We start from the raw sequence: 21,315 nt of genomic DNA, 5'->3' as shown, positions 1-21,315 counted from the left end.
AGTTTTCCTTTAGGGTGAATTCCTAGTAAAGACTGGGTCAAAGGGTATGAATATCAAGCCATTTATAATTACATCCCACATTACCTTTATTGTACCAAGGTTTTACTGTATCAAATGCTTGAGGACTGTCAACATGCAATGTCAGTGCCTGTCACAGCCCTGAGGAGGGCCTTATAGGCAAAAAATGTTCCATAGAGCACCAAGTTCTGGGAAATATTCCACTTAGCACAGAGCGGAGGAAGCAGCTGGTGGATCCCAAGGCTGAGTGTGGCTCCTCCAAGCAAAGTGCTATGGAGCTTTTCAACAAACTAGCCGCCATCGTGGCTTGCCTGGGGTTGGGGGGTGGGCGGGCACAGCTCGCCCACCAGAAACAAGTTCCAGCTCAGAAAATCTGAGATCTGGGCCCAACTGCCCACTCCACCTTTCCTGTGACATGAAGTTCTTTCCTGCCTTAATGTACCGATTATCTTGCAGAGCAGATAATGATCGACTAAGCCAGGGGAGGTGAAAAAGAAATGCAAGAAAAAGACCTGAATGAGCGCATATGTACTACTTTGTAAAGGAGAGCAGAAAGCACGAGCTGTCTCCTCTGGGGCATTTGACTGAACTGTGTGTCATCAGGAAGAACACTGCTAAGCCCTTTCTCGCCCACTAGAGAGCCCTTCCAGGGCAGAATCACCACACAGGACACGTCATTCTGACATACTGCAGGCAATTAATACCTGAAGGACTCAAAGCAAGGCATCTCTTAAATCCTACAGAAATGAGGGGAACCCTTTTAGCGTTGTCCGGTGGCCCTCACCTGCAGAGGTGGCATGGCAGGGTGAGGGCTGCGGACGCTGGAGGCGTACTTGTAAGGTGCAACAGCCCGTGGAGCAGCAGCAGCCACAGCAGCACGAGGCGCTAAGCTCTGCACAGCTGTGGGAACACCTTAGGAAAAGAACAAGTAAAATTAAAGCCCCTCAGTCTGGGCAAAGACCCGTCAAATCCCAGCTTTCCCCATTCTGTGCGCATCCAATACCACCTCCAGACTGGCAGCTGTCAGTCAGCCCTTGCTGGGCGGCACCAGCCCCACCAAAGTCCATAGCCAAGCGGTCCGGGCACTCAGACCCTACAACAGACCAGCAAACGCACATCAGTGTTGGCAGATGTCCAACTGGCCACGCCCCGTGGAAGGAGAAATTCCAAAGCATGTTCACACAACACATCACACACGGGGCCTCTAGTGCTACTCTCAAGGAACAGCCAACGATAACATACAACTCTTTCCACCTCTCAGAATACAGGATGTACTCTGTAAAAAAAAAAGTTTCCTTAATTGTCCCAACTCCACCCAAATGAATGGTCTGTCTCTAGTCATCCAGCTAATAACCTTTTACAATTAACCTTTTTTACAGGTCACCAAATGAGCAAAGACTCAAAAAAAAAAAAGTTCCCAACACTTCTAGAATGAACTGTCTCTCTGCCCCTTAGCACCTACCTAAGCACACAGCTAAGATTCTAGAACCAGGAATTGCAGACGAGGCAATCAACTGACCAACCCTGGGCACGGCCTAGTCATCTGACTCCCTCCTCCCCAGGCCACACTTCTCAAGGCCAAGTTGCTCACCGACTCTCTGAGCAGTAGTAGGGAGGCCACGAGAGGCCGGAGCATTACCAGTTGGAGCCAGATGGCGAAGAGTTGGACGAGGCCCAGCCTGGCGTATAGCACTTGGCATTCCCTGGAAGCCTGGCAGAAAGACAAAAATTGCACATCACAGATGAATGATGTGGACCAGAACCTACGCTGCACTTCACACGAGGGAGGCAGGCAGTAGAGGAAGGAGATCACAGTGATCAAATCCCTGTTCCCCACCACCTACCTTGAGGTCTCCCACCTTGCTGCCAGCGTGGATTAGGTCTCATCTGTGCTAACTGGTTAGGTGTGTAATATGGAGGCCTTCCCTGAGCCTGTAAGAAAGAGCACCACCCAAGCCCTTTTATTTTAAGGACTCAAGTCCACACTAGAGAATGATCTCATCTCATCTCCCTACCAGGCCATGGCTAATTCAGGTGGAGGCACTCTCCGCTCAAAAGCTTGGGATAAGGAAGGTCAGTTACTGGGCATTCTTTTACTCCATCCCTCCCACTCTGGGTATGCCCATGTGGTAAGTCCCTCCTCCTTTTATCTGAAGGACCCTTACCCTTATGTTCTGAACTCTGATATCCCAGACCCCCTCCTCCCAACCACTAGAGGAGCCACTATCAGTGGGCAGGCTCCACAGCCATGAACATACGGCAGACCCACCTGAGGAACTGCAGGCACAAAGTAGCCACCAGCCGCAGGCTGGAACTGATTTAAGATGGCGTTGGCAGGGAGTGCTCTCATTCCGGCCACCCGCTGCATATACTGGTTGGTCAGGTGGGCCTTTCGCTCTTCCTTCCTCTGGGCCAGAGCGACATACAGGGGCTTGGAGCCCACGATGCGTCCATTCATCTCAGTGACTGCTTTGGTGGCCTCTTCAGGAGATGAGAAGCAGACAAAGCCAAACCCTTTGCTTCTCCCGTCCTCCAACATCACCTACAACAGACGACCAGCTCAAGAAAAAGGCGTTCTATGTCCCGGCAGCCATTCGCCACCAGAAGAACCGGGTTCTTCTGAAAGAGTCACCATGTCTAGGAGAGGGGCTCTCCGCCCTGTCCCAGGATGTATCCCAGACCAACTGAGTCACAACTTCTAAGAGTAGGACCTAGACATTTCCTTGGCTAAATTCTAAAGTTCCCAAACACTGTGATATGAGTAATGCTTAAACGAGGAACCAAAAGATGTTTCCTGGTACCTAGCAGCATAGCTACCTCTGGGTACTCACACAAGAGACCTGGACAGCAGAGTCAAGCAATTTAATTGTAAAATTTATCTGCACAAGACTATGGTGAACGAAACTTATTTAATAAGCTCTCAGCACAGAGCACAGATAGGATATACTCTAGAAATACCACATGTGAGAAAGAGTTAAAACCAATGACTCTCATCATTAATTCAATGGGAGTAACTGCAGAAAAATGACTAGCTGGGAGAAGCTTGGATTCTAGTCCCAGCTCTGAAATGTCTAAACTCTACAACATCAACAAAACACTTACTTGCCCTCTCTGAGCCTGAGCTTCATGAGGCAAATAGCTACAACACAGCACGGTCTACCAGTTCAGGGGGTGTTTTCTATAGTTAGTATTTCACAAATGGCTCTTTCCTCACCTGAAAATGTTATTCATTGCTTTCCCTAGCCTGTCTCTTCAGAACCACTGGTAGCAATATGAATGTGTGTCTGGCACCCTTTGGTGTCTTAGCTCACTGCCTGGAGAGCCTCCTGAAGTGGAGGACGTGGAAGTAAAGATATGTATCAACCCAGTAACTCCCTACACCAGGTAAGAACAAGACACCTTGACCATGAAAGTGACACCTATGTGGAGGGATTGAGCCAAAAAGGAAAAAGGACTCACGGACATGGACAACAGTGTGGTGATTGCTGGGAGGAGGAGGTGTAAGGGGACTAAATGGTAATGAGAAAAATACAATGGATTAAATTTAAAAAAGAAAAAGCAATGATACCTACTATTAAACTTCAAGATGTGGTTCTTTTGCGCCCTTCCTGCAAATGCCAACTGCACTACTGCCCAGGTAGGCAAGGAGAGACTGGCGCCCCTTGCACTGATGGGGGCCAGTCAAGGGGGTGACTGGAAGACAGCGGTGAGCAGCTGGAGAAACCCTGCAGGGCAGCCTCTGGTTGACACCCGCTATGACGATGACACTCCCACTTTGTAGGTGACTTAAGCCAAGGGCCAGGGCAGGGTCACCTGGAGTCTACTTGCCTAGATGGCCTCCTTTCTCATCACCTAAAGGACTCTGTGACATCTGCTGCACCTCTGCTGAGCAGGGCTGGTGTCTGCAACAGGTTACAACCCAAAACCTCCAGATCCTGTCACACTCCCCAAGTGCCAAGGACACACAGTATACTCTCTTCGTGTAACCAGCATTCTCTTGCTCAAGGACTCAAATTCCTTGACTTTAAAATGGGGTTCACACTTGCTCACCCTTCTAGCTCAGCTCATTTGACTATCAAAGAAAACCAAGCAAATGACACATATGGCAAAACATGGAAAAACAAACTTCCCGCTCTTTCCTCCTTCTACCAGGATTGAAGTTCCCACCCCAGTTCTAAAATCCTCAAAATCCCTTTCGTTTACGACGTGTGGCAGAGTTGTAGAGACAGGCCCCAAGACAAATGGCAAACACCCGTCTGGATTTCCTCTGCTCTTACTGTGGCACCATCTGTCCCCACACCAGCACGAAGCAGCAAAGAATGGGAAAGATTCAGGTGCTCTGGGGGCCGGCAGTGAGGGACTGGGTCCGATTTATCTCCATACCCCAGGCCTTAGGAGACAGTGATGTAACAACCTAATGAACTGTCGCTCTCCAGGGCACACACTCAGACGGCGAATCGAATGCCAGGAGGAATCGGTGAGATGAATGTGGCAGCTATCATCAGAAATGAACGCAATTTAGATCCTATTCCGTCGACGAAGCAAATACCAGTAACTTGCTAAAAGATCACAACTTCTGCTTTCAATCCCAGAATATCTCAGTAGAAAGTACCTTAGCACTGGTGATGGATCCAAAAGGAGAAAACTCTTTCCTTAACTTCTCGTCATCAATGGTGTCATCCAAGTTCTTAATGTACAGATTCACCCCCTACAGCAGAAGGATCACGGTTAGTTGCTCTTTTATACCCCATATATGCTTTAGGACAGTAGTTCTCAAAGTGTGGGCCCCAGACCAGCAGCCACAGCATCTCTGGGTACTTGTTTGAAATGCAAATTTCTCAGGCCAGAATCCAAACCTAGTGAATCAGGAACTACTCTGGGGACCAGCTTTTAACAAGCCCTGCATGGGATTCTGATGCATCTCAAAGTTGAGAAACTACCTCCTTGAGGTTCTGATAGGAGCATCAGTGCATCATATGCTACGACCCTCTTCCTTCACAGCTGCTCTGGCTGACCACACGCCCCCTCAGGGCTCTTCCTGCCATCATTCCAATGGGACGATGGGCGTCATTTAAGTAAAAGGAACCCGTGGGACTGAAAAAAGACCGAGGCTTCTGGAAGTCTCTAAATGAGTAAGCTAATCTCTTTGGTCCCTGGTAGGCATATCCTTTTAAACCTGGCGATGGTGCCCCAAGTCCCCCAAAACCTGCCCAACATGTGGGTGCTGTGCCAAGACCACCTCTCACCTGGTATCGACTAATTCTCTCTTGTTTCAGCTGTTCAAATTTCCGTTTTAACTCAGCCTGCCGTTCCACTTTCTTCTGTGCACGGCCTACAAAAATGACTTTCCCGCTGATCTCTTTTCCATTCATCTCTTCCACGGCCTAAAGAAGAAATAAATACACATCTTTAAAACAAGACACAAAAGGCAGAAAACTGTACTTGAAAAACAACTTTAAAAATTGTTTAAAAAAAAAAAACAAAAAACCAAGATACAGAGGCAGGGGCCTTGCTCTGGGGGGGTCTCTAAGTCTCACCAAATATCCTGAGAGAGAAATCTTCCCTCTAGTGCTAAACACCAACATCATACCGTCCCTGAAGCCAGCTAAGCAAATCCAAACTTCCTTATGAATAAAATGGGGCTAATGTTTAGATGAGCTACCGGCCCAGATAACACAGAGAAAAAACACCACAGTTGTATAAATACACGCACAGCAGACATGAGCTGGATCACCTGGATCCAGGATCACTAGATTTCTCAGGTTCGTTTGCAGGTATTAAGTGATACATTCAAGGGCCTAGCATAAGGCTTCCCCCCAAAGTGGCCGTTCTCTTGTTATCAAATCAACAACTCTGGCCCTTAGTACCCTCGCCTATGAATGGGAACAAACACCTGTCCTATTTTCAACCTACAAGGCTGAGCAGCTAAGTAAGGTGAGAGGTTTGTGCCAAGTGCTCTGAAAACAGTTAACTAACATATTAACATGTAAAACCCCAAAGAAGGCAATTCCAGAATACAGTAACTGTGCATTGATACTAGACACCCAGGTAATCCCAGCTCCACTGTGTTATCCAGGCCCTGCCCGCACTCTTGGACCACTTCCTACAAAAACTTTCCCACACGTGGTACTCTCACCTTATTGGCATCCTCGTGTTTCTCGTAACTCACGAAGCCAAAGCCTTTGGATTTCCCATTGGGATCTCTCATCACCTTGACACTTAGGGTCTTACCTGTTACACCAAAGGACAGAACTATTAGTAACACCATCTCCACCACAGCTCAAGGACAGAGGCTTCTCCGGGAGCCCACCTGAGGCAACCTCTTGCCAAAACCGGATGGACTACTGAGAGAGGGGCACCGTGCCTGGCCTTCTAATCCCGACCAGGCTGCCGAGATGGCCTTGGAGCTTGGCTTAGGCAGGCTAGAGCCAAGAGCCAAGGCCTGGAGGCTATTCTTACCTACCCTACGACCTTGTCATGCAAGGTATTTTACCTCTGGGTCTAGGTGCCCTCTTCTCGTAAATGAAAACATAAGAATTCCAGGCGTGGTGGACTGTGCACGAGGACACGGGGGCAAAGGACCCAACTCACCAAACTGACTGAACAGCTCTTTCAGACTCTCGTCATCCATCTCCTCCCCAAAGTTTTTGATATACACATTGGTGAATTCCTTGGCTTTGGCTCCAAGCTCGGCTTCTCGCTCTTTTCGAGACTTGAATCTGCCCACAAACCTAAGAAGAATGAAAAGCAGTGACTACCCAGAGGAACAAAACATGATTTCCAGGGGCTCAAAGGAATGCAGGTTAAAGGCTGACAGGCAAGGTTAAAACACGAGTCCCAATCCAACCACCGACGGAGCAAGCTCAGAGATGCCCAACTCCCCACAGAGAAGAGAAAGAAGAGAGGCAGGACCATCCTGCGGGAACCAGCCCCAGGGCTCCTGGCTCAGACCAGGCTACTCCTACCACATCACACTGCCTTCGTGAAGAAACCTGACGACCACGTTTTTTAAACGTTCATTTCTGTGCATCTATGTAAATGCATAGAAAAGGTCTGAAAGGATACAAACCAAACTGTTAACAGTGGTTAATCTGAGGAGTGAAATTGCTCGAGTGCACCACCTTTTTTTCACTTTATTCACTTCAGTGTTGTTTACAATTAATAGGAATGTATCCCAACTTGGAGTATCTTAAGATTTCTTTCTACTGATACCTTTGGGAGACTTGACAACTGGGCACATACACATTATTAATGAGGCCATCTCCTGGTCTGTTCAACAACACAAAGGACAGAAAGGATTTTTGCTTGTAAGAGCCAAGACTCAGTGTCCCTTCTCCCCTCCCTGCATGGTTCAGCTACGGTCCCCATCTGTCCACCATGCAATGACCACTGCAAAGTAACAAGATGTGTTATGAACAGCATCTTCTGCAATGGGATGAGATTTCTCATGGTAACCAAATTAAGTATTACTGTGGAGCCAGCCTTGAGTTAGAAAGCCACCAAAGCCATAAGTTAGGTAAGTGGAGGTCTGGGGACAATTTGGCATCAACCCCTAGTGAGTGACCGCATGGAGAGACCAAGGTCACGCACGTGGCTAGTATACAGCTCCTGGTCAGTCCAGGGCCCTCTCCACTCTGCCACTGGCCAAGACCCCTGCTCAGAGTGAGCTTAGAGCCGTCCTCCAGCCAGCCCCAGTTGCCAATGCTCACAAAACCCAGAGATGTATGCTTTTAAGGGAGAGGCGGCAGGCAGGCCATGGCTTGGGCAGGAAGCCCACATTGGCGAGTCAAAAGGGCTGCCATGGCTCGGCAGGGAGACTCACCAGCCCTGGAGTGGAGAGGTAGGAGCAGGCCACACTTGGGCCGAGAGAACCAGTAGCCGCCTTGTGTGTGCCAGTTAATACCGAGGTGGGGCCAGGCTGGCTCATGCGATGGCTGTTGCTCCGGACTGGGACACTCACACTTTGCGGTCATTGAGGAGCATGCCGTTCATCTTCTCGATGGCCTTGTCTGCAGCCTCTTGGGTCTCGAAGTGAACAAAGGCATAACCCTTAGAGCCGTTCTCATCACACACCACCTGTCAAAGACAAGGCAGGCCACTGTAGTGCCACTGGGCAGCCCCAGAGATTCGAGCACCACGTGGTCTCTTACTTGGGGCCTCCGCTGTCTGAGGCCTCCAACCTGACCGCACTGGAACAGCAGGGACTGGGTAGGTAAGGTTTTTCTAACACCCTGCACAGCACGAGGCGCCCAGTAATGGTGCATTTACAAGTGGTAGCCACTATTAGGCTGCTTCTATTCCAAATGTTTTCTTCATTAAAAGTGGAGATATAGGCACGAAACCAGTGCCATAGACAAACCATTCTGCAAGTCCACAACAGAACTGCAGTGTGCTGTGGAGCCAGACAGGTGAACCGCCACACAAGCTGTATACAATTCTCCACATAAACAGGCACACAGAAAAGGAAGAGAGGGAATTTATGCTTCTAAAATGACTACATGCAGCTTCCTGGAAACCAGAAGCCCTGCTCTGGGTCGCCACCCCCAAGAGAAACCTTTCCTTGCTTTCCAAAGTTAGGAGACAGGAAGGATATTTCTCACACAGAGGGAAGAACAAAGATACAAAAGCACCAGCCAGTTTTATTAGCTGATGGCATGAGATTACCTACAGGGGCCTATGTGCCTTAAGAGCCATTTCCAGCATTTTGAAGATCACCATACACTGTCACTCAATTCTAAGGCAATGCCCCATTTAGTATTTATTTTGTTTTCAGGATGTGGTAATCATTCTGCCGAAATCATTTAATCGGTATTTACCTTGCAAGACAGAATGTTTCCAAAAGCAGAAAAAGTATCATAAAGTGCCTTGTTATCTATAGATTTGTCCAGGTTCTTGATGAAGACGTTTCCCACACCAGATTTCCTCAAAGAAGGGTCCCTCTGAGACCACATGATGCGGATTGGCTTCCCCTTAATCACATCGAAGTTCATGGTATCCAAGGCCCGCTCAGCTGCAAGAGAGAAGCACATTTCAATCAAGGATGTAAAACACCTGCCCTGGCTTGTGGGGCTCAGCAGACTGAGCGCCAGCCTGCGAACTAAAATAAAAGGTCGCTGGTTCAATTCCCGGTGAGGGCACATGCCTGAGTTACAGACCAGGTCCCCGGTTGGGGGCGTGTGGGAGGCAGCCAATGGATGTTTCTTTCCCTCTTTCTCCCTCCCTTCTCCTCTCTCTAAAAGTAAATGAAATCTAACATATATATATATATTATTATATATATATATATATATATATATATATATAAAAAAAACACATCATGTAGGTGACTGTCACCACCATAGGAAAAAGTCACTCTAGGACTTTTCAACTCTTGGGAATGGTGTGTGTGGGGGGGGGAATGGAGACAACTATACTTGAACAATTAAAAAAAAAAAGGCAACTCTTAAAGGGCATCAGATTTCTCTAGCCTGCATTGCTACTGAGGGTTAGAAAAAGTTCTATCCAATTAATCTACTTTTATGGCCGAAGCCTCAGCCCCCCCCCCCCGGTCTGCAACCTTGTTGCATAAGGTGTAACATATGCACCTATGCATAAGGTGCACGGGTCAGGCGAGATCGTCCAAGTGGCCTTATGGCACCAGGATGACATGATAATACAGAGAGAGAGTGAGTGTGTGTCCACTCAGTGGACTCCTGACACTGCGATTGTACCAACCATATATGCGTAGTCTTTTTCCTATACAGACATATCCGTGATAAAACTTAATTTATAAATTAGGCACAGTGAGAGATTAACAAAATAATAAAATGGAACAATTATCACAATGTACTATAACAAAACTTGTAAGAATGTGGTCTATCTCAAAATCTTGCTGTTCTATACTCAACTTTTGACTTAAATGAAGTCCTTCCGGGCTCTCTCGGGCATATCTCAATTGCCCCCGTCCCTACTGCTGTGCTTCGGGGCCTCATCCTTGAAGAAAATAAGGGGCAGCAGGACACACGTACTGCGATACCACAGTTGGTCCGAACTGAGACGGCCATTCAGCGACTTGACCGACTGGCGGGTAGTGTGTCCAGCACGAATGTGCTGGACAAAGGATGACTCGTCGCAGGCAGCATGACGAGAGACTGCATCATGCTAACCAGAAGGGCATGCAATATAAAACTTACAAATGGCTGATTTCTGGAATTTTCTATTAGTATTTTGGGGGCCATGGTTGACCACAGGTTAACTAAAACCACAAAAAAAGCAAAACAGCAAATAAACGGGGACTGCTGCACCTCTTATTTGACTAAGCTTTTATTTTTTTGATTTTTCCTTAACAACCACTAGCTGCCCAGGTACCAAAAAATGACGCTTCCGAAATCTCTGGACGTCAATTCCACATGTGGAGCAATCGAGCTGCCCTACGTGTGCCACTCACAACAGAGCCCCCTTTTTTATTTCTTGACTAAGCTTTTAAAATCATTTTTTCAAGATTTTATTTATTTTTTTGGGGGGTAGGACCATTTAGTATACACTACCACTATGACACAAATGACAAAACCAAACTGTGAGCAAATGGTTTGGATTGAGAATGTGCCATCCCTGAATTCAGCCCGGTTTATGTTTTTAGTTTCTGAGAACAGAAATTGATTCAGACAAAAACCCTCAATCATCAAAACGATAAATATTAACAGTCACACGTGGAAATGTTCTTTGTATTACGAGACAAGGAGGATAAAACTGCCACACCTTTCTGCCTAAGGAGACAGTGCAGGCAAGCCCTGCACCTGCTGGTGTCTAGGCCGTCAAATGCCTTGTTGTCCACCCAAGTTCTCCCAACCAGATCCCTGTGTGGGCACCATGGAGACCATTTAAAGGGCCAGAAGCTAAAATATATCATCACCTGCAGTAAGGAGCAATTCCCTTCACTGGTAAAGGACCCAGAGAGCTGGTGGCCACTTACTCTGACTTATGCAATGAAAGATCACCCAGAATGTCCTCTATGAAGGGATGGGGGGTAGGGTGGGTTTTCCTGCCTCTGGACACCACCCTACTTCAAAGGGGGACAAGGCCCTGGCTGGTGTAGCTCAGTGAATTGAGCTTGGGCTGGGAACCAAAGGGTCACCATTTCAATTCCCAGTCAGGGAACATGCCTGGGTTTTGGGACAGGTCCCCAGTGCTGGGTGTGCAAGAGGCAACCACTTATGTTTTTATCCCTCTCTTTCTCCTTTTCTCCTCTTAAAAAAAAAAATTAAAATCTTAAAAAATAATAAAAATTTTAAAAAGGAGGGGGGAATTCCCTTACTGGCCCTCCACAAGCCAGCCAAGGGAGTACATATCTCCAACCACCTTTCCCACCTTCCTCTGATGGGCCCCTCAGTGTGGGAGGGGAGGAGGTCAGGAAATGGGAAACGGGACAGATCTAAGTCAGGAAGAGGCCAGGCACAGGACAGTTCCAGCTGGCACTAGTCGCCAGCACAGACCGAAAGCCTGGGACCCCAACCTGTGTTTCATCAATTAGCAGCGAAGGAACTCATTTCAACACGGCTCCTCTTCTATTTCCAGACGGTGCTGCAGAAGGCAAGTCAGCTTAGTCTGACAAATCGGGCTGCACTTATTTATAGCAGGGAGAGGTCCTGCAGAGGTATGTGTTGGCAGACACACTGACCAGTGGTTTCTGCTCCTATCTCTAAGTGACAGGACTTTTGTTAGGGAGAATCAGGAAAGCAGGCAACAGCCAACGTACCACTACTCCCACCTAAAATGGTCACACTCAGCAACCCTCTCTGAGCCTGTGGCCAAACACATGTTGGCTCGGAGCACAATGAACTGATGGGAGTAGCCTTGGGAATCTCAGTAAGTCCAATGCTATGGTCGCAGCTGCATCCTGGGCAAGTGACAACATTCTGTGTGCTTCACGGATAGCAAATAAAGTGGAGACAAAAATAGGGACCTGGCAATCCTTCACCACGGAATGGCTTGTTTCTCCCAGTAATGATCTCTACAGTTGTTCCTTTTTAATCTGGAGTCACGTGCAGCCCCTGATTAGGTTTCTTCTGGCCTGCCTCCGGCCACCGCGCCCGCAGCATACCTCCCCACTCCCTTGCTCCAAGCTAAGGCCCAGTGTAGGCTCACAGAGCACTGCACTGGCAGTCCCAGCTCAGTCTCCCACCTTCTGCAGCCACTTTTCCTTCGAAGGAGTCCCATTTTCTTCAGATAGGATGTGTTAAAAGGGTCCTGACATGTATAGAGCACTGTTCACAGGTGAGACAATAACCCCCACCAGCCAGCTCAGCGGAGTCAGTGCTTCCCCAGGCTACCTTGAGACCCATTCTCCACATCCCAGGGCTTCTTCCAAAGCGAAGAACTCCTTCAGCCCAGTGGCAAATACCCAGACCAGGGAGCTGGCCTGGCACACAATGCTCTGATGGTGCTCACACAAGTGCCTGCTCAAGTTCAATGCACCGAATTATTCCCCTGCTTCCTACCTGCCCTGAAAGACCTTTATCGGCATTAAATCAAACAGACTCTCATTCCAGTGTAAATGTAGGGGAAGGGACACCAGCTTGGCAATCCAAAATTTTTCCAGGAATTTTGTCTCAATTGTCCTTTGTGGCAGGCCTGTGAGGGGCACCAGCCTATGCCCACTCACCAGCAAAGGTCTAATAGACCAGTGCATGGGAGCAGAACCACACACACACACCACAGCATGACCATGACTTCCCTCTGAAACCGCTGTTTTAGTATCTCTGGGTTCCAACCGCACTGCCACCACTGATTAGCCCAAGGTCACCCAGTTAGCAAGTGGTGGAAACAAGACTGAAACTCTGGTCATCTGATGCCAGGATCCCGTGTTCCCAACCCCTGCATCCTGTTCCCCACTATGGCTTCTGTGGCAACGTGCTGTCGTGATGCCTCCTCCATGTGGGTAAGGGACCTGCCCGGAGGATGGCTCCTAGGGCCCCCAGGGATACCGAGAATTTGTGGACACCTTCTACTCACCGTCAGCCGGCTGCTGGAAGTTGACGTAGGCATAACCCAGGGAGCGGCGGGTGATCATATCGCGGCAGACCCGGATGGACAGTACAGGCCCCGCAGGACTGAACTTTTCATACAGCATGGCCTCGGTGACATCCGAGTGCAGGTCACCCACGTAGAGGGAGGCCATGGGGTAGCTGCTGGCCGCAGCGTTCATCTCCCCAGCCCCCACCACCCCAAGCCCCGCCAGGACTTCTTACAGGGACCACACAAGACAAAAGGGGGATCTTCTCGAAGCCGGGGCCGCGCCGCGGCTCACAGGTGGCAGAGTGCAGCTGAGAAGCTGGAGCAGGCTCAGAAACAGGAGGGGGACAGAGGAGTTCGGGGGCGGCTCGCTGGAGACTGCAGGACCGCAGACAAAAGGCTCTCAAAAACAATATGGCCCACCCTGGGAGTTTGTAATTTCCAGCTGTTCTGGTCTGAATCTCCAAATCTCAAAAACAAATCTGTTAAAATGGGGATTTCCCTCCAAATTATAAAAATTCTTGAAGAGACAACCAAATGGTGCCCACGCGGCCTCCGAGACACGCGTTTCCTTATAAATATAGGCCTTGGGCTCCTGGCGGTTTAAGGTTACAGCAGCCAGGGAAGAGGGATACAAAATATCTATCTGTACCGGCTCGGCGAGCCCCGGGGACCAAGCGCGCAGCCGCCTCCACGCCGGGCCGCGAAGGGCAGCGCGGACACGTGGTGCGCGGGGAGGCAGGCGCGCGGGGGGCGGGGGCGCGGGGTTGCCACGCGGCGCAGACGGACGGCAGGAGCGGAGGCGCGTGGACGCGGGCGGCTCACCACCAGACCGACAGACCGGGGCCGATAGACGACCAGGTGCGGTAGCGGCGGCGGCAGTGGTGGTGGCGGCGGCGGCGGCGGCGGTGAGCGCGGGCAGGCCGGAAGCGTGCAAAAGTGACTTCCCCGCGGGTTCTCCGAGGAGGATTCGCTGTTTCTTTCTCTCTTTTTTTTTTTTTTTTTTTCAGATTTTAAAGCGTTTTCGGGTTTTTTTTTATCTTTTTCTCTTTTTTTCTTCAGGCTGCAGGGCCCGAAAGCAGCACAAGCTGCGGCGACCCGGGGCGGAGAGAGGCGGCTGGAGGAGCCACCGCTCCATTTATACCCGCCCCGGGCGCTGCTGGTCGAAGGGCGCCTCGCGACCTGGGCGCAGTCTTGCCCGCCCACTCCGCCCGGGGGCCCGAGGCGGGGCGGCCACGCGAGAGAGACCTGGCGCGGCCGCGCTGTGCTACAGCGACCCCTGGCGTGCGGAGGACCGCTCTGCGGCGGAGGGGGTTGCTGTGCAGACTCAAGAGCCTCTGGCCGTTCCAATGGTCTTGCAAACAGCTCGCCTCCCCCGAGTAAAACCCATAGATAATTTAACACACCCATATGCATAATGTGAACAAACAATATATTGCTTAATTGTAAAAAAAATGGCATGAAATAAATTGTAATGATATAATAGATGTAGCAATATGTAAATATTTGGGCCCAAATACAGGAGGAAACATTCTGGAGTTTTCAGAATACTGGGGCATCACCGTGGAATTACCAGGCACGGACAGCGACAGGTGCAGTAGTATCTATGGATGATGGGATTTTCCGGAAGGATGAGCAAAATTTGGCAAAGTTTTATAAAACAAAATACAATCATCCCCCTATTTACATGGTAGTGGCATTTCTGGAAAGTTCCCTAGTGTCTAGGCTCTGTAGGGGAGAAAGAAACTTTATTTCAGCTGAACTAACAATTAAATTGACATGAGACAGATTAACAAGAGAAAAATAATAAATGTAATGATAATATGTATAGAAACTCCACATACATGAGAGGTTCAGAGACAGTTAAAATGAGGTGTAATGACAATTCTGAGCTAAGGATGAGGTAAGATGCCTAGGGGCTTCAAAGGGGAAGAGGATCATTTGCAGGACAATAAGAAGAGCAGACGTTCAGTAATTAGGTGTTTGCTTGCCCTACAAATAGGTTGTAAAGGTTACTTCTGGAGTAACTCTTGTTATGGTCCAGGCCTCCAATTTAAATTCTTTAAGGGAGAAGGGTAAAAATTTCTCCTGAGCCCACAGGGTCTCGATTGCTTTCAGTTCAAAATAATTCCTGTGCCACCATGGTCTATCTCATAGGAGCCAGTTCTGACTTACAACTTTAGTCCTGCATTGTAAACTTCCTGAGAAGTTCCATATTCCAGAGCTTGGGTTTGATAGGTGATTCCATATCTCACTAAACCAGTCTCAGTCTTGAGACTAGGTCAGTTCAATTAAACAGTTGTGCCTCATTTCAGGAGACACTGATGCAGGTGGGCTCCCAAACCAAGGCCTAGAGTGCAAGCAATCAAGTATTTAATAAGAGGCATCTCCTTGTAAACAAAAGAAAAACAATGGTTAATGATTAGAACAGACTATCGCCCCATTTCTGAGTTCTCAAAGCAGCCAGTTGAGAAGATTTCTAGATGTCTGTCTGGTGGTGATTTCTCTGAAGTGTATACTAAGTTGTCATGCTTCAGCTGCATGGATTTGGGAAAAGGGCAGTTTTAGTTCTCAATGGCTACAAGTCGGAAAGATGACAGAAAAAATGGGAACATGAGTTTGCAGAGTCATAGCCAGATACTAGGAGAAATGAGAATTCAGCATCCAGTCCAGTTTATGGGTAGAAAACAAAAACCTCAAAAGACAATGAATAGCACTGGAGTCTAATATCCACAAAGGTGTATTAATGAAACATAATTTCCTCTCTAAAATCGTTTCCATTTTTTTACCGGATAGCCAAATTAATACTAATTTGTTTGCAAGTTAAATCTGGTTTCATAAACTCAGCCTGTTATTTGTATAATTACAACAAGAACAGCAATTGATCACATAGGCTCATTTAAACCTGCTTTTCTGGAATTTTTCATAAGCAATCTACACATTGAACTTAAAATGGCCTCTTGAGGCCAGAAGAGTCAAGCCAAGGACTTGCCATCAGACTTTGCTTGCAATACCTTTAGACTGGGTTAATTCTTCTCTTCTTGAGGTCCTCAAAATATCTTCAGGTTCCTGCATCTGTAAGATACCCAGTTTCCAAATGTGTCCTGTTGCAAAGAGAAAAGATTCTTATTGAACTTAGGCAAATAACAGTAGTGCTCTGAAAATAAGAATACTGACAAAGTCACTGAGAATTTTTGAATTCTGAAGGGATCAAGTAGGGGAAAAAGATGTTGCAATTCTGCTTACAAAAGTATAATTTACCAAATTGTAGTAAGTTATAGTTTCAAAGAAAAGTTTTCCTTCTATCTGGAAAAACCAAAAAATTAAAGAGCTAGCAATAGTTCAAACAAAAAGTCATAAAAATTGTAATCACCCTCATCAGTTCATTCAGTCTCAGGTAATTAAGACTCGGTCTGCTTGGATCCAGTGTTTCCATTAGTTTTCTAGACATGGCCTGATGATGGGGTGGGGAAGGGTCAGTGACAGTTTCAAGAAGTTTGTACGACTTCCCGTCAAGGCTTCTATGATTTGCTCAGTGAAGTGGGTGCCTCGGTCACTAGATTGTGGAAGGTGTATCCCACATGGGAAACACATTTTCTAACACTTTGCCACTGTGAAGGTATCAGCTTTGTGGCAGGGGAAGTCTTCAATCCATCTGGTAGGTATACCTACTACAAGGGGAAGTCTTCAATCCATCTGGTAGGTATACCTACTACAAGAAGAACATACTGATAACCCGTACTAAGTGGCAGTTAGTGCAGGCCAGTTTAAATGCACTGTGGTAGATGAAGAGACTCAAAAACAAAAACAAAAAAAAAATGGGTTTTGCAAGGGAGCCTAGTAGAATCCCATAGCCCCAACTATGCATTTATTTATGGGCATTGTTTACCCATTTTAGGTTCTCTGATTCAGGATCAGACTGTTGTTATGTCACATGAGCATCAAGATGGTAAAAGTTTGGCATTGAGGTATCATTATTTATTGATTTTCTCTTAGAGAGAGAGAAGAAGGGAGAGAAAAACATCGATTTGTTTTCCACTTATTGATTCATTTATGCATTCATTGGTTACTTCTTGTATGTGACTAGGGACCAAACCTGCAACTGTGGGGTATCAGGATGGTGCTCTAACCGAATGAGCTACCTGGCCAGGGCTGAGGGGTCATTTTCACAGAAGCAGAATGGACTTCATCCACATGCGCCACAGTCTTTGTAGATTTTGTTGCTGCTGCCTTAGTGTGAAAGTCAGCTAGGGAATTTCAGATACAAAAAGTCCAGTTTTTTTAAGTAATCAAAGACCTGATTAGGACAACATAAAACAAAGTTATTCTGATAAAACACAAAATCTTTGCTTCTTCAGCAGAAAACTTTTCATAGTATCTCTTCAGGAGCAGACCAATTGTCCAAGAAAACTGTCCTTCAGGTGAGAGACCATTAAGTTTTAGTACACTATGGATAGATAAGCTTTTTTGTTTTATTAATAAAACATTTCCAATAAATGTATTCATTCTTATCTAGCTTGATCACACATACAATTTCTTTCTCAAGATTTCTTTTTACAGACCTTCTACAGCTTTCTTTGTTCCTTTTAATTTGTCTCTTGTTCTCTTACCCATTCAGAAATAACCAACTTATTTTAGGACAAAAATGTATTTCATACTTATATTTTCTATTACTGAAAATATATGTTACTTCCTTCTATACTAATTAGAATTTTAACCCTTAGGAATCTTAATTTCTAGTGAAAACTAAGAAGTAGTTGTAAACTGTTGCACCAGTACTCTTTAGATCAATAAACTCATAAATACATTCCATAATTCTAGAATGATATGCTTTTTCATAGTACAATCTTTCAGTGAAGCACAAGACACATTTACTAATGGCCCAAATGTCTTTAGTTTTTCTGTAATAGGAAGCCAGAACTAGGTAAATCTACATTCAGTAATTAAGATTTTGTTATTTTATCTTATTTGGAAATGATATGGATAGTCACATGACTTTCCATCACCTAATTTAATTTAGCAAAACTTTAAAGTTTCAGGTTATCAAAGGCATTTAGGGAACCATTTTCAAGTATGTATAAAGAGTGTTCAAGAGTGCACCTAAAACCCTTTTCTTCTCTTTACATCTATTTAACTTTTTTCTTAACTATGTTTAGATTACTTATGAAAATTTCATCATCTCCACCTATTTTTCTTGCTGACAAAGTGCAAAAGTTATAATATGAATCCCTAATCTATTTGACTGGCTGTCAAATAAATGCACACTGAAACGGACACATTCTAACAGCAGAGACCAAAGAGGAAGTCAAAACCAAGCTTTCAAAACATAGAACAAGGTGCCCTAGCTGGTGTGGCTCAGTGCCTTGAGCGCTGGTCTGAGACCCAAAGGGTCACCAGTTCAATTCCCAGTCAGGGCACATGATTGGGTTGTGGGCCAGGTCCCCAGGAGGCACCTCGAGAGAGGCAACCACACACTGATGTTTCTCTCCCTCTCTTTCTTCCTCCCTTCCCCTCTGTCTAAAAATAAATAAATAAAGTCTAAAAAAAAGAAAAAGAAACCGTAGACCAAGGCAAGCGACATAACAGACAACAATCACAACCGTGCCCGTCTCTGGAAGGAAAGGATCTGTGAAAACCAAGAGTACTTGTACCCAATAACAAAAGTCACTAAGCTCAAGGAACTAGCTGCACAAATATTTTCTCCTGCTAAATTTAGAAAAGGAAAAATAGAAGGACTCTGCTTCCACTGAACTCTACCAGTGGAGATGTGCATCCTGGCAAACATTCGCACCTCTGTCTGCCAGCACAGGTTTGAGGCCCTTCGTGTTCAGGAGGGTGGGCGTGGCCAGCCAGTGCGATGTCCTGCTCACAGCACCACCTCCAAGGGAAGAAGAAAATCTCTACCCTGCCAGGTTTTTGGGGCTGGTCTAATGATCAAATCAACATGAGACAGATTAACTCATGAAAATAAACACATTTAATTTTATACAGACAGACAGAAACCCCACACACATGAGTCAGAGATGGGGAGAATTAGGTATATACATGGTATTTTGAGCTCTGGATGAAGCTCTAGGGGCTTCTCAGGGGAGCAAGGTCATTAGCAAGATGATAAGAGCAGATGTTCAGTAATTAGAAGTTTGTCCTGCCCTATAGATAGGTCATAAGAAGTTATTTCTGGTGACACCTCTTATTATGGGCAGGTTCCCAAATTAAATTCTTTAAGGGAGAGGGGAAAAGTTTCTTGTATGCTCACAGAATATCAATTGCTCTTGGCTCAAAATAATTCATGTGCCAAACTGGCACATTTTGGGGATGCCTGTTCTGAACACCTTCAACAGCATCCTGCCTGCTTGTCTTCAGGGCTACCTGACATTATGGTGTTCATACATGTGTTTACCTGTTCGGTGTCTCTTTTTTCCCCACTGTATACACACACATGCTTCATGAGACCAGGAATCTAGAACAGTGCCTAACAGGGTACATACTACATGTTTAATAAATACTCGTTAAATAGACAAACGAATGCTGGGCCCCCCGTGAGCAGAGCCCACGGTCCCTGTCCTCAAACAGGTAGCAAGCTCCCCTGCTAGACCTCCAGCAAAGCTAGTTCACACCTCTGATGGTCAGATTTCCCAACTGGAATTGAACTAATGAGGGTGCTCGTTTAGTGGGGTCATTGTGAGAAAAAGCTAAGGCACATAGGTGTGAATTGTTTGTATGAATGTGGATTGTTATGGTTACCAAGCTACATTTGTAACAAGAAAGGATAGGTGTGAATTGTTTGTATGAATGTGGATTGTTATGGTTACCAAGCTACATTTGTAACAAGAAAGGAGTTACCTAAGTGAAAATGAACAAGACAGGGAGAACGCAGCAGGTGTGGAGGCCCTGCCCCCACTCAGCACGAGCAGCCAGAGCTGAGAACTCCCACAGTCTGCGGGAGGTGGAAAAGACAGCCTGCTCTAGGAGACTTGAAACAGTTTGTACTTCATCCTGGGATCAAAGGGCAGAGCTGAAGGATTTTAAAGAGGGAAGTGCTTTGTCTCAAATTACATTAAAAAAAAAAAAAAAAACAACGGGGAAAAAACTCTCTCTGGCTGTAGAAGGCAAAAGTATTGGATGGTCAGTGCAAGGAAAGCTGGGAGGTGATGGCTATTCAGGTGGTGGCCATGGAGATGGAGGAAGTGGCTTGATTTGTAAACATTTAGTATCATTTGTGATTAACTGGATGGGGAGGTGTAGGGGAGAGTAGGAGTCAAAGATGGTTCCCAAGTTTCTCGGAAATGAAGGATAAAAGTTAGATCGCCCGCATCCAAACACAGGGTTATCATTTAGTCTTAGAAGGCAAAGAGATGCAAAGCCACCAGAGTGGCCACCTGGACTCCAGGACTGCCAAACCCAAACAGGACTTGGGCGGGGCTAAAGGCAGGGTGTGCGGAGCCTGGACAAATGACTGGGCCGGGGATCTGGAAGGAGGCCTGAACACATCATTACAAACCCACCTTTACTGGGGACGGGAGAGGTGCAATATTTTGTTTCATGGGGGCAGAATCCACTCTCTTTGGGTCTGTACTTGATAGATGAATCTGATGTGTCAAGAGAAAGAGTGTGTCCAGGGTTGGGAAGAGGAAGAAGAAAAACCTTCAGAGTGAGGAGATGGGCGCAGGTGTAGGCCTCTCTGCAGCTGAGGATTCTGCAGTGTGGCAAAAAGGTGAAATCATTGCCTTCCAGATCCATTCGGCATTCAACACACTTGATGTGGCATTCCTAAGAGCCAGGCTCTCTCTGCTCTGGGGAGTGCTGGGGACAGCACTGCGAGCTAAACATTCACAGAACAGCCTGCCCTTATTGAGCAGCGAGATAAGAAGAGAATAAATGTGTGTATGTCTCTGTGTATAAGTAAACCTTGTGGAAAGTGCTTTGAATCTAGAGACTTTTGAAGGCAAGTCCCGGGGAAACCCAGCCCCATCCTCCTAGCACGAGACCAGTTCTTCTAATTCTTCCTACAAGAGCTCAATTTCCCGTAAGTAACAATGGTCCTGCTCCATCAGGACAGAAAGAGCCTTCTTCCAGAGTCTTTGAGGTGTTAGAGATTTGGTTCAGACCCCAGGACAGGCCACGCACTCTGGACAGCGGTCGTCACACCCCTTGGCTCTCCCCATCTGAGTGGTGGCCCCAGTAAGTAAGCCCTCTGGGGAAGAGCGACCAGTACCCGCCCACTAGAGAGAAGACATTGTTCCCTTCCTGTCTGCCCTGCCCTCATTGAGAGCTGTGAATCTGCCTGACATCTTGCTGGCCTGTACA

The 21,315-nt window shown here is 46.8% G+C and overlaps 2 protein-coding genes, 1 non-coding gene and 1 pseudogene across 13 annotated transcripts in view; 1 reads left to right on the top strand and 3 right to left on the bottom strand.

Moving 5' to 3' along the window:
* Positions 1 to 14,112, bottom strand: part of PABPC4 (poly(A) binding protein cytoplasmic 4) — a 31,733-nt gene extending 17,621 nt beyond the window's left edge. For 4 of the 11 annotated variants that reach the window (XR_008390650.1, XR_008390651.1, XR_008390648.1 and 1 more), the window contains exons 1-12: positions 13,009 to 14,112; positions 8,835 to 9,028; positions 7,979 to 8,094; positions 6,610 to 6,749; positions 6,155 to 6,249; positions 5,265 to 5,402; positions 4,631 to 4,726; positions 2,288 to 2,560; positions 1,863 to 1,950; positions 1,610 to 1,729; positions 1,025 to 1,111; positions 803 to 930 (exon numbers count right to left, since the gene is read on the bottom strand). Coding sequence is in view for 4 of the 11 variants with exons in the window: in XM_053660238.1 (XP_053516213.1) it covers positions 803 to 930; positions 1,025 to 1,111; positions 1,610 to 1,729; positions 1,863 to 1,950; positions 2,288 to 2,560; positions 4,631 to 4,726; positions 5,265 to 5,402; positions 6,155 to 6,249; positions 6,610 to 6,749; positions 7,979 to 8,094; positions 8,835 to 9,028; positions 13,009 to 13,201 (1,668 nt within the window). In the remaining 7 variants the exon portion in view is untranslated. The remainder of the gene's footprint in view (positions 1 to 802; positions 931 to 1,024; positions 1,112 to 1,609; positions 1,730 to 1,862; positions 1,951 to 2,287; positions 2,561 to 4,630; positions 4,727 to 5,264; positions 5,403 to 6,154; positions 6,250 to 6,609; positions 6,750 to 7,978; positions 8,095 to 8,834; positions 9,029 to 13,008) is intronic. The other 7 variants (XR_008390652.1, XM_053660238.1, XM_053660239.1 and 4 more) reach the window with 7 other exon arrangements.
* On the bottom strand, positions 4,223 to 4,356 carry LOC119056715 (small nucleolar RNA SNORA55). Its single transcript, XR_005083933.2, has one exon. It is a non-coding gene; the product is annotated as a small nucleolar RNA SNORA55 (small nucleolar RNA).
* On the bottom strand, positions 10,266 to 10,460 carry LOC128626688 (uncharacterized; annotated as a pseudogene).
* LOC119056708 (uncharacterized) lies at positions 13,423 to 14,457 on the top strand. The gene is made up of 4 exons (XM_037155208.2): positions 13,423 to 13,442; positions 13,536 to 13,548; positions 13,593 to 13,869; positions 14,071 to 14,457. Exons 1-4 carry the CDS (start codon positions 13,423 to 13,425, stop codon positions 14,424 to 14,426), a joined length of 666 nt encoding a protein of 221 aa, XP_037011103.2. The 3' UTR covers positions 14,427 to 14,457.
* Positions 14,458 to 21,315: the final 6,858 nt, after the last annotated feature.

Source organism: Artibeus jamaicensis, unplaced genomic scaffold (assembly GCF_021234435.1).
Source record: "Artibeus jamaicensis isolate MK-2021 breed Jamaican fruit bat unplaced genomic scaffold, CSHL_Jam_final scaffold_847, whole genome shotgun sequence".
NCBI classification, from domain to species: Eukaryota; Metazoa; Chordata; class Mammalia; order Chiroptera; family Phyllostomidae; genus Artibeus; species Artibeus jamaicensis.
Note: the sequence above shows the minus strand (reverse complement) of the source record. Positions and strands in the feature narration are given on the sequence as shown.